At 40.7% G+C, this 12,151-nt stretch overlaps 1 protein-coding gene across 2 annotated transcripts; it reads left to right on the forward strand.

Moving 5' to 3' along the window:
* The first annotated feature begins 1,225 nt into the window (after positions 1-1,225).
* On the forward strand, positions 1,226-6,780 carry sync (syncoilin, intermediate filament protein). 2 transcript variants are annotated; one of them, XM_047383026.1, is made up of 6 exons: positions 1,226-1,465; positions 3,817-5,361; positions 5,445-5,659; positions 6,035-6,242; positions 6,330-6,454; positions 6,533-6,780. In XM_047383026.1, the coding sequence occupies exons 1-6, from the start codon at positions 1,241-1,243 to the stop codon at positions 6,579-6,581; spliced, it is 2,367 nt and encodes a 788-aa protein (XP_047238982.1). In that variant the 5' UTR covers positions 1,226-1,240; the 3' UTR covers positions 6,582-6,780. The 2 variants fall into 2 exon arrangements, with proteins under 2 accessions (XP_047238982.1, XP_047238983.1); XM_047383027.1 differs by having other exon boundaries at positions 1,325-1,465; positions 3,828-5,361.
* The last annotated feature ends 5,371 nt before the right edge of the window (positions 6,781-12,151 follow it).

Below are 12,151 nucleotides of genomic sequence, written 5' to 3' on the forward strand. Positions count from 1 at the left end.
TTAAGGTGTAGCATGGATGTGACCATCCTGTGGTACTGCTGAGGTGTTAATGAAGCCCAGGTTGCTGCAGTAGCGGCCTTCTGCTCCTCAGAAGTGCTCTAAAATTTCCTCGTTGATGGCTGCACTGTACTTGAGAGAGCACAATGAAGCGTGGAAATTTCACAACTAACCTCAAGCAACTCGGGTTCTGTGCCTCTCCACTCTTACTCCAGACTCTGGGACTTTGGTTTTCCAAATGGAATACAAAATGCACTGTTATCGGAGAAGTCTTTGGACCTCTAAGCAACAGTTTGTCTATTTTTTCCTTGACCAAGGTAAAATGCTTCTAATGTTATTTCTCAATGAGGAGTTGCCTAACAAAAGGAATGCAACAGTAAAAGCTCATGGTCTGGATACAGCTGTGTGTGGTGGCTCTTGAAGCACTGACTAACACCTTGCGAATATGCTTCAAACTCTAAAATGCGTTTTGCATCACAGTCCTCCAAAGGCTGCAGTTATCCCTGCTCTTCTAATGCACTTTTTCCTTTCACTCAACTTTCCATTAATATGCCAGTTTCATTAGCAATGCCCTTTTGTGGCTCATCCTCCATGTAGTCTACTCTATGATTGTGTATTTTTCTGTATTTCTAATTCTTTTTTAAACTGGTATTTTGTAATATTAGTTGTTGAGGACCTAAATGTTGGGTTTTCATTAGCTGTAACTCATAATAATCTAAATTACTGTTTGTAGTGAACTCATATGTGAGTTTTCCTTTTAGATTTCAGTTACCGAAGTAAATTTACATTTCAGTGATATTCCAATTCATTTAGATGCTGTACATCCACATTGTCTCAGTCTGGTTACCATCTTGATCTAATCACCCTCTGCATCAATAGAGAAGAACATTTTTCACTATGTACCTACTTGTATTTCCTGTCTTCTCTGGTCAAGTACTCAGGTCAGAAGTTTAGATGAAAACCAACCCTCCCAAGGGAAGTACTGTTGTCACAAATGTGCAGGCAGCTATTTAAAGACTTCTCGATAATGACAAGGTACGGCTGGAATCCTGGAGTGATGTCCAGAAAGCTACCTCATTTACTCATGTGTAAACATTTACACAGCCATAAACTACTAAAAAACCAATTTAATCGTTTAAAGAATGTATTCTGTCCCATTCTGTCAGGTTGAAACAGCTTGCTGCTAGTTCTCTTTCTCCAAATCCAGTGTTTGTTATTAAATCTAAACAGATCTGAGGTAGTCATGGTCACACATAGCAGCACATTGAGTGTGAGAGAGGAAGGAGGTCAGCTCAGCTGTCTTTTTCACCCTCCCCTCCTCTTACAGTTCATACCGCACCCTCCTCCTGCTCATTCTCCACCCGCTCAGCTTGCTTTTGTCATCTCAACCACAACTTGTTCAACTCCTTCCACACATTTACCATTGGGAGTCAACACACTGAAAGATGAACTTGGATATTTGCTGATTGTAAGTACAGCTGTATTGTCTTTGAGATTTGGTGGTTTCTGTTGCTAGTTTGAAATTTGACGACGTGACAAGTTTCTACTATTGCAAAGACAAAGAACTTGATATTGATACTTTATAAACACTGCATGTTGTTTTTTTTTTGTTTTTTTTACCTAAAAAAGGGTTAAAGGTTTTCATTTATGTTGTGTCAGATGTAGGTCAGCAGTCCCTCTGGGCGGAATGCAGCCTCTCCTACAACATGACAGCTGGTCACTTGCTTGTCGTGGTCAGAGTTTTATTGACTGAGGTTCATATAAGCACAGAAGACTCAACTTGAATGTAACGAGAAGCAACTTGGCGTTGAAAAACATCATCATGTCCTTTCTGCACTGCTAACATTTGTCTGAAAATCATTATTGACTCAAATTACTGAATTTACTCTTAGACTTCTAGATAGTCTTAGATTTGAAAATATTCAACCAAACTATTTAAAACATCCACATGAAGATATCTGTCCATCAACAGCCACAATGACATGTTATGGTAACGCTTTTTGTTTGATCTATACGATGCCACTTGCCAGAGCTTTAAATCCGCCTGCCTTGGTTTATACCGTTGGCATTACAGTGTTTATATGTGAATCCCTGAACTGGCCTGCTGAGGTTTGTCCAAACATTCCCAAAAGCTTTGAGAGCCTGGACATCTGCCCCTGAAGGGACAGCTGCCAGTAGCACACCCTTTGCAAACCTGCTCTGCTACATTAGTCCACAAGTCCCAATGGCATTGCAATTTACAGCGTCTCTCCAAAATATTAATCTAACACCCCTATTGACATGTCATCAGTGTCAGCAGGCATATCGCTGGCATGCATGGAAACATCTTCAATTTCCTGTCTCAGTATAAAGTAAATAAAACTGCTTTTAGTTCAAACGTTTTGTGCGTTAGAACTTCACAAACTACATTTCTGGCACTTAACCAGTCTAAAATAAGCTTTAATGCAAAATCAGATGAGCAACAGCATCTACTCAAAAAAAGTAAAAGTCTGAAGCAACTTACTCAAAACTGAGACAGATGTCTTCCTGCCATTTCTGGGTTATTTCCACAAGAACTAAGGCAGCAGGGGTAGTATGGAATCAGTTTGTCACTTTTGCACTAAAGAGCCACCAAGCAAGATAGTGACAGCAGAGGTGTACATACACAACTGGTCAAAAGTTTTAGATACACTTGCTCACTTAATGGGTCTCTTTATTTTCATGACTGTTTACATGGTAGATTCTCACCAAAGGCAACAAAACTGTGATGAACACACATTTGATTATATAGTAAACAAAAAGTGTGAAATAACTCTAAACATTTTCTTCTTTTAGATTTTTATTTAGACCTCCTTTGCTTTGATGACTGCTTTGCCCTCTTGGTGTTCTCTCCATGAGCTTCATGAGGCGGTCACCCGAAATGGTTTTGAAAGAACTTCCCAGAGGTTCATTGAGAGACGGCTAAAGGTTAATATTTCAGTTATCACAGCAAAGGGTGGCTACTTTAAGGAATCTAAAATATAAAACATGTTTAAAGTTCTTTTGCAATTTTTTGTTTGCAACATAATCCCATATGTGTTCATTTACAGTTTTGATGCCTTCAGTGAGAATCCACGTACAATGTAAATAGTCATAAACATGAAGAAAACCATCAAATGACAAAGTGTGTCTAAAACTTTTGAATTTTTTGATCGGTAGTGTATTTTAGAGTAACCTGTCCCCACACGTCAAGGGTGGGACTTTTTGTAGCCGTATCATTGACTGTCTGTCAATGCTATGGCCACAACAAAGTTGCACAATTTTTATGCATTTGTCTTTGTGGTATGCCTGAGATGTTTTGGTTGCTTCTAAATTGTCAGAGCAGAACATTCTATCCCTAGGTTGACCGTGCCGTTAGGTCCACCATGGGCTGTTTACTTGCAATTGTCTTGAATATTTTCCAATCTTTCTCGCCATAGAATGATGGACATCCCATTGTTTTGAAATTGCCTCACCTTTGATAATGCCTTATCACTCACCTTAATGATCCAGAACAAATTCAGTGCCAAAGCATCTGCTCATAAAGAGGCATTCCCGCCGGCTGATTAAGGGTTTGTGTCTTTGATTAGCAGCGCCTGACCCATTAGAGTCTTTTGGAAGTAATAGTCGAAGAATATTTCTCCATTTTGGCTCATGGTGCAATGTACTATCTGCTACCTGTTAGTTGAGATTTTATTTAACAAATTTTGAGATTTCCTGACAACCAGAAGATTTTCTGACTAGGCATAACCTTTAAAACTGAAACATTCTTTAGTCATGTCTTTCATAATGTGGCTGACCGACTCCTTGCTTTTTTTCAAGGGATGTTACAGATCTAAAGCAGTTCACATCACCAGAAATTTGGCAAAGCCAATGGAGGATCAAGAGGATGAAATTTCATCCCCTGGATTTGGTCCACTCTTCATCATAGAAGAGACGGGGGATACAGATAGAACCATCGTGGAACCGAGTAATGGCAACCAAAACCCCACAGGACACAGCTTCACTGAAAAACAGCTTAAACAATCAGCCATTTCAAAGCCATACCTACAGGAGATGGATGTCTTACTGAAAAGCTGTGAAAAGCTTACAGGTATTCCTTTTAGATCACGCCACATTGAGGGTTACTCTAAAGCAAGTCTGAGTAAGCCGAGTTGCATTCGAGGCAAAGAAGAGGTCATTCCCGAAACCTACGGAGAAGCATGCAGCCCTCCCCAAGCCGATCGTTCCTCCTGCTACATCGACACTCAAATGGATGGGACTCAAACAGAAAATGAACCAGCAGAAGGACAAAGCTTATGCACAGTCATCCACAGGCCTGGAACGTCTTACTGCTCAGAGATGCCTCTATCCTCAGCTGGCAACAGCCTGAGTGACAGCATGTTGGAATATGAGGGGCAGCTGTTGGGAATGTTGGCCATGCTTGAGAGCTGCATGGACGAGACTGGCATGGACTTTGAAGCACAAAATCAGGCAGCAGATGCAGGCCAAGAATATGTGCACATCCGTAAGAATCCTCATCATCACAAGGGTACAACTCTGACGCTGGAACAGCAAGACAGCCCAGCACTGCTGCCAGTGTATACTGATTCTTGTGTTAAAGGAGATAAAGCTTCAAAGGATGATGGGATTGGAGAAACAATAGACTCAGCAAGAAAAAAAAGCCCACAAAATAATGTGGCTGGCTGTTCAAAGGAGAGAACAGAGATGCAAGGTTATGTTAAAGTAGATCAGGACCCTGACTTTATGTTTTTAGAACCACAAGGGTCTCTAGATCAAGCAAATATAGATCCAATGTACTGTGAGGGGATAAACACAGAACATATGTTCAACGAAGAAACAGAAACAATGGAAGACATTGCCAGGATAGGCATAGTTAATGCAAGCTTCACAACTGAAGACAGACATAAATTAAAAACTGACCTTGAAATAGACATGAATAAACTAAGATCTCAGATGGAGGACTGCATAGAAGAGGTGCAGCGGTTAGAAAAAAAAAGAAAAGAGCTGCTGATGGAGGTGCTGCAGCTGAGAGGTCCTGGAGACAAAGTGGAGGTGGCAAGGGAAAGCAAGGTTGAAAACGACACTGAGGAGTCGATTGACAGCAAAGCTGTAGAGCTGATAGCAATTCTCAAGCTGGAAGAGGACGGAAGACGAGAGGAGAGAAAGAAGGAGATTCACAGCCTCAGGGAGGAAAGGGCAGAAGAAGAGAGGAAGACATGGAAGGTGAGCCTGGAGAGACAGAGGCTGCAAGAAGAGCACAGGAGGCTGAGGAGGAGGCTGTTTGCAGTGGCAAGGGAGTGTGCCCACAGTCAGGCAACACTAAACAATCAGCGCTGTGATTTGGAGTTGCTGAGGGCAGAAGAAGTAAGACCCCCACCAGGAGCTGTAGGAGCATCGCATTCTTTAGGAAACATCTAGTTAAAATGACTTTCTCTTTCTTTTTCCAGGAAAAGCTGAACTCTCTGGTGTTACAACTGGCAGAAGAGAGTTTCCAACTTAGATCAGCCCAACAGGAACAGCTATTGGAGCTACAAGCAAAGCTTCACCACCAAAACTCTGGACAGACCTCCAACACTCAGGAGGAGCTGACCGATTGCAGGAGGAATTCCTGCAGGGATGTCGAGCAGTACGTGCAGGGTGGATTGAAAGCACTGGAAGACAGGTAATGTCCCTGTCATAGAATGCTTTAGATGCATGAAAATACTGCATCCAAAATATCCATTCATACTAGGGAGACATGCACTTCTGATATTACTAATGAATATTGCAATGACAATTTTGGCTGAGGTCGCTCCTCGTTTTTCTTTTCTTTTCCATCATCATCATACCCATACCAATTTCCATGAGCTTCAGCATCTCAGTAATTAATACCCAGATCAACTGTGGACATCAAGGACAGTGAAAGTCCACACCAATGCAAATTACACTTAAATTACAGTATCCTTACAAATACAGTATCCAGGCAGTCAAGGACAATTTACTATGCACTGATAATCTGATGACAATTTTAAACCGATATACAGTATTACTCACCTAGGTATGAACCCGTTTTGGTGTCACTGCTAAAGAGGAAAGAGGCAACAGCTGGTGGAGTGGTGAAAGCCAAACAGCAGTCTCAGGAGCTGAGGGTCCAGCTGAAACTTCTCAGAGAAGAGATTCAGAAACTGCAACTGGAGAGGACTTGTTTGGAGGAGAGACTCAAACTGACCTTCATGCAGAGGCAGGAGGATGCAAGTCACTACAAGGTAGGGAACCTGTGCTACTTGAGCCTCCCTGAAAATTGGTAAAGCCATTCCTTTTACTAGTCTGCTTAATCATCGCCCCCATTTCAGGAAGCTGTGCATTTTCTGGAGGAGAGCATCCGAGAGCTGAGGACTGAGCTGGAGATTCAAAAGAGAAAGACCAAGGAGATGGAGGAGTTGAGAGAAAGCCTCACCAAGCAACTCCTGCTTTACAGGTGCTTCATGGTATTTCTGCCAGTTTAATATTAAGGATGCAAGAATTTAACTGTAACTTGATTGCTGTCTTTCTTTAGGATTGCCTCAGAGGACCATAGCAACTGTGATCAACAGGGAAAAACATGATCATACTTTTTGTTTTGGCTGAAAGACAGCCTTGTCATTAAAAAAAGGAAAAAAAAAAGTTTGTTTTTTTAAGCTGCAAGAGATATTGAGCTCCAAAGATTTCAAGAATGCACTTTACCTAAGATGTTTGTCTGTAAAGTAGGCTGCACCATTCAGAAAGGTTTCTGTTGTGAATAAAGGCCTGGTGTTTCCTACCATGCGAGTGCGACTGATGACTTAATGTCTGACTCTAAAGAACAGACCGTGTTTGTTATACATATATGGGCAACGTTTCTGAAGAACTAAACAGTGCTGCACAAATTAACAGAGTGAGAGCTCACAAAACAGAAGAGTACCGATATGTCACAACAGACACTCATTTCAACAAAGCAGTGACGAATCTTTAGCTCTCCTGTGTTACAATAAAGACTGTTTAAGCATACTTGCTGGGTTAGTAAGACAATGGTACAGCTCATACGTAAGAAACACTACTCACATGGAAATCTAGACAGTATAAGAAGTAGGTTCACAGGCTGTATAAGGACGTTCAACAAAATGTAGACTATAAACAACTTTACAATTCTGAACATAAAAATAAAAACTTAAGTGGGAACCAGGCCTGCTTTAGAATGGAATATTAAGGAACATTCCCTCCCACAAAGACCGTAACTCCCCATAATGCTTTAAGGGTATAGGTTTGTGATTAAGGGAACAAAGCAGGAATGGGTTTATAAAAGAAAATAAGGCAATGTTTGAATCCTAAAAGCATAATGCAAATGGTATAAAACTCAGAGATCTGCAGTGAACAGTAACCATTGCATGTAATAATTGCAAAGATGCATTAAAAAAACTCATTTATACATTGTAACTTTTATTTCTTTTTATTTTACCTTTATTTATACAGGTTAAATCTCATTGAGAAAATAAATTCTCATTTTCAAGAGAGATTTGTTCCAACGTTATATAATCAGATATTTTATGTACAGAACAACAGTACAAGTGCATATTAAAAAAGTGTCTACATGTTAAAATAAAAAATAATTACAAAACCATGATTACAGACAAAAGTACAATTAAGAACAGAAACAAGAGCCCACTGCCATTTTCTCAATATTTTCGACCTGTATATGAAATTTACCCAGAGAAATCAGATCTGAGTGTTTCAGTTTTTTTTGGATATGATTCCAGGTTAATGGTGCAGAGTAAGAGAAGGCTGTCGTTTCTAATTCTGTATGGACTGAGGGAATGCACAGGGTAATGATATGCTGGGATCGGAGGTTGTGATTAGTGTATTTGGGAGACATATACGAAGATTATGATGGCAACAAGCCAAGAACAGATTTACAGATGAAATTGTACATGTGGAAGACTCTGTAATTAAATAGCCATTTAATTAAAGACCACAAAGTGCAATAATGGGTAAGATGTTCCCATCCAGTTATAAACCTTAGCGTTCCTTGATAAGCAGAATCCAATGACTGAAGAGTTTGTGCCGAGGTATTCATACATAATATGTCCCCATAGTCTAAAAGAGGCAGGAAGGTGGCAGCAACAAGTTGTTTCCTTGCACTAAAAGAAACATATGACCTGTTTCTATAGAAGAAACCTAATTTCTGTCTGTCTTTTTAAAATATTCTCATTATAAACTTTAAAAGTTAAGATTTCATCAATCACAATGCCAAACCAATTGTATGAATACAATAGCTCAATAGAGGGACCTTCTGAGGATAAACTACAGGGTAGAACAGCAGGAACATTCCCTCTGTTGGAAAACAGCATGACCTTAGCTTTGTCTGAGCTGTCATAGTTGTAACTGGATGTCATCAACTGCAGACTGCAGAGGATCAAAAGTCTGTGCAACAGTGCAAGCACAAATGTAAACAATAATATCGTCGGCATACACATGGACAATTGTATTTGTGTCTTGACCTAATATTTAAATGAACAGTATGAACAGTGAACAGTATGGGTCCTAGAACTGACCCTAATCTGATGCAAGATAATATCAACCATTATTTCTTCACAGTTAAATTCAGCCAAACACAGGGCTACAGAAAACATAATCAAAGTCACTAGAAGCAAGACACAATTATGTAAACACACAAGTATTTACATGAGAGAGAAAAATGGAACAGTGAAGCTGTAAAGGAGTAGAATTATTGAATCTAATTACTGCTGACAAAAAAGGTGAAGAAGAGAGTGCAGGCATGACAGAGCGCATGGAGACGAGTGTCATGGGAGATTTGTGACATCAGGGAAGCTAGAAGAATGAAAATACATGTGTACCAGAGATGTTTAAGCCTAAGCCATAGTTTGCAAATTACAAAGGATTACAGTTACTACTGACAAGGATCAGAAGGATCCTTCTACAAACGTATCACACCCTGACAACTTGTATGTTTTATGTTTTTCTAACATATTTGGCTAATGTATATTAAATATCATTCTAAACAATTAACTTAAATTTAAGTGATATAAATAAACAACAACAACTAAAGATTAACCATTTTCTGTAAACTATAGTAAACAATGTAGAACATCCCCACATATTTCCACAGAATCTGGCTAAAATTATACACACATATATCACATCCATGAACGTGATGCTGCCCTGCGATGGACTGGCGACCTCTCCAGGATGTACCCCGCCTGGAGAGGCTGTACCCCGCCTGGAGAGGCTGTACCCCGCCTGGAGAGGCGGGGTACAGCCTCTCCAGGCGTACAGCATACAGCTCATGAAAACCCAAAATTCCTATCTCACAAAATTAGCATATTTCATCCGACCAATAAAAGAAAAGTGTTTTTAATACAAAAAACGTCAACCTTCAAATAATCATGTACAGTTATGCACTCAATACTTGGTCGGGAATCCTTTTGCAGAAATGACTGCTTCAATGCGGCGTGGCATGGAGGCAATCAGCCTGTGGCACTGCTAAGGTCTTATGGAGGCCCAGGATGCTTCGATAGCGGCCTTTAGCTCATCCAGAGTGTTGGGTCTTGAGTCTCTCAACGTTCTCTTCACAATATCCCACAGATTCTCTATGGGGTTCAAGTCAGGAGAGTTGGCAGGACAATTGAGCACAGTGATACCATGGTCCGTAAACCATTTACCAGTGGTTTTGGCACTGTGAGCAGGTGCCAAGTCGTGCTGAAAAATTAAATCTTCATCTCCATAAAGCTTTTCAGCAGATGGAAGCATGAACTGCTCCAAAATCTCCTGATAGCTAGCTGCAATGACCCTGCCCTTGATAAAACACAGTGGACCAACACCAGCAGCTGACACGGCACCCCAGACCATCACTAACTGTGGGTACTTGGCACTGGACTTCTGGCATTTTGGCATTTCCTTCTCCCCAGTCTTCCTCCAGACTCTGGCACCTTGATTTCCGAATGACATGCAGAATTTGCTTTCATTCGAAAAAAGTACTTTGGACCACTGAGCAACAGTCCAGTGCTGCTTCTCTGTAGCCCAGGTCAGGCGCATCTGCCGCTGTTTCTGGTTCAAAAGTGGCTTGACCTGGGGAATGCGGCACCTGTAGCCCATTTCCTGCACACGCCTGTGCACGGTGGCTCTGGATGTTTCTACTCCAGACTCAGTCCACTGCTTCCGCAGGTCCCCCAAGGTCTGGAATTGGCCCTTCTCCACAATCTTCCTCAGGGTCCGGTCACCTCTTCTCGTTGTGCAGCGTTTTCTGCCACACTTTTTCCTTCCCACAGACTTCCCATTGAGGTGCCTTGATACAGCACTCTGAGAACAGCCTATTCGTTCAGAAATTTATTTCTGTGTCTTACCCTCTTGCTTGAGGGTGTCAATACTGGCCTTCTGGACAGCAGTCAGGTCGGCAGTCTTACCCATGATTGGGGTTTTGAGTGATGAACCAGGCTGGGAGTTTTAAAGGCCTCAGGAATCTTTTGCAGGTGTTTAGAGTTAACTCGTTGATTCAGATGATTAGGTTCATAGCTCGTTTAGAGACCCTTTTAATGATATGCTAATTTTGTGAGATAGGAATTTTGGGTTTTCATGAGCTGTATGCCAAAATCATCCGTATTAAGACAATAAAAGACCTGAAATATTTCAGTTAGTGTGCAATGAATCTAAAATATATGAATGTTAAATTTTCATCATGACATTATGGAAAATAATTAACTTTATCACAATATGCTAATATTTTGAGAAGGACCTGTACACGCCAGAAGCTCACTGACTGCTACGTGGGAGAAAGAGAATATGTTACAGAGTCATACCAGAGTCATACAATAAGAATTATCGCTGAGATCTAAGGTAAGCAAAGCTGTGTTATTTGTGTAACTGTTATAAAGTAAGACTTCTGGTCAGGAATTGTTGACTAACTTTAGTTAATAGAAGCCAGATGTAACGTTATCACAATACAAATCCAAGCAAACCAGCGCCTTTCATATGTAATGTTATTTATATTCTCGTTTGCTGATGTGCTTTGTATTCCTCTCCATTGCTTTTTTGTCAATAGTTACAAAATGAGAATTACGAGGCAGAAGCTGAGACAGAGCTAGACAGAGATGTATCAGGAGGCTGAGAGAGCCACAGAAAGAGAGCTAGTTAACTTTGGAGGGTGTGGCAGTAAGGCCCCAGAGCAGGAACAAGAGAAAGATGAAGATCCTAATAGTGAAGAAGAGCCTGAAGGAGACATGCAAGCAGAGTTTGAGACACAGACAGAGGATTCATGTGCATCCATTAGCACTGGACCATCAGGTTTGTGATGTGGGAAAAAAAAATGCTTAAAGTGTGTGTTTGAGTGTGTGAGAGAGAACAGCTTTAGGAAATGTGCACTTTAATGAATGTTAAGATCATTTACACAATACAGAAGAAAAAACCTTTATTTTCATGTGTGGATTATTATAACGAGTTTACTTTTTCTTCTCTGTGTGTGTGTGTCTTCATAGAATATAATATTTTTACATGTATTCTGTTTGTCTTTCTCCACAGATATCAGAAAACGTAGAGAAGTCCCACCGATGCAGCCAAACCTTAAATGAGGGGGGACAGATAGAGAAAACAGGGAATACACAAAAACTACAGGGGAGGTGCTGCTACTTACGGCCAAAACATGTCCCAAAGAGGTTACAATGAGTCTGTAGACTGATAAGTTTCACGGCCATTTTAACAATTGCTAACCCTGATAAAGCCGTAAAAAAAAGTTAACTTCATCTCATAACGCAAATCACACAAGCATTTTAATCCAGAACGAGGTTCTGGATTGTTTAACAGATATGACTCGAACTGAAATTACAGAAAAAGTGAAAAGCAGTGAAGTCTTCAGGATCATGGCTGATGAAACAAAAGATGTACAGAAAAAGGAACAGATCTCTCTGGTGCTAAGGTATTACTTCAATGGAGCTATCCAGGAAGGTTTTCTCCATTTTGAGTCCACAGAGGAGCTGGATGCGGCAAGTCCTAGTGAGAAAATAATCCACATGCCAGAAAGTCATGGCCTAGAGTACCAAAGGAACCTGGTGGTTCAAGCTTCTGTCATGAGTGTCACATCCATTGAAGTGGCCACTGTCTAAATCTAGTTTAGTAAATACAGTCAAAGCTATCCCAGAGGCAGAGGAGT

This window comes from Girardinichthys multiradiatus, chromosome 13 (genome assembly GCF_021462225.1).
Source record: "Girardinichthys multiradiatus isolate DD_20200921_A chromosome 13, DD_fGirMul_XY1, whole genome shotgun sequence".
Taxonomy (NCBI): Eukaryota; Metazoa; Chordata; class Actinopteri; order Cyprinodontiformes; family Goodeidae; genus Girardinichthys; species Girardinichthys multiradiatus.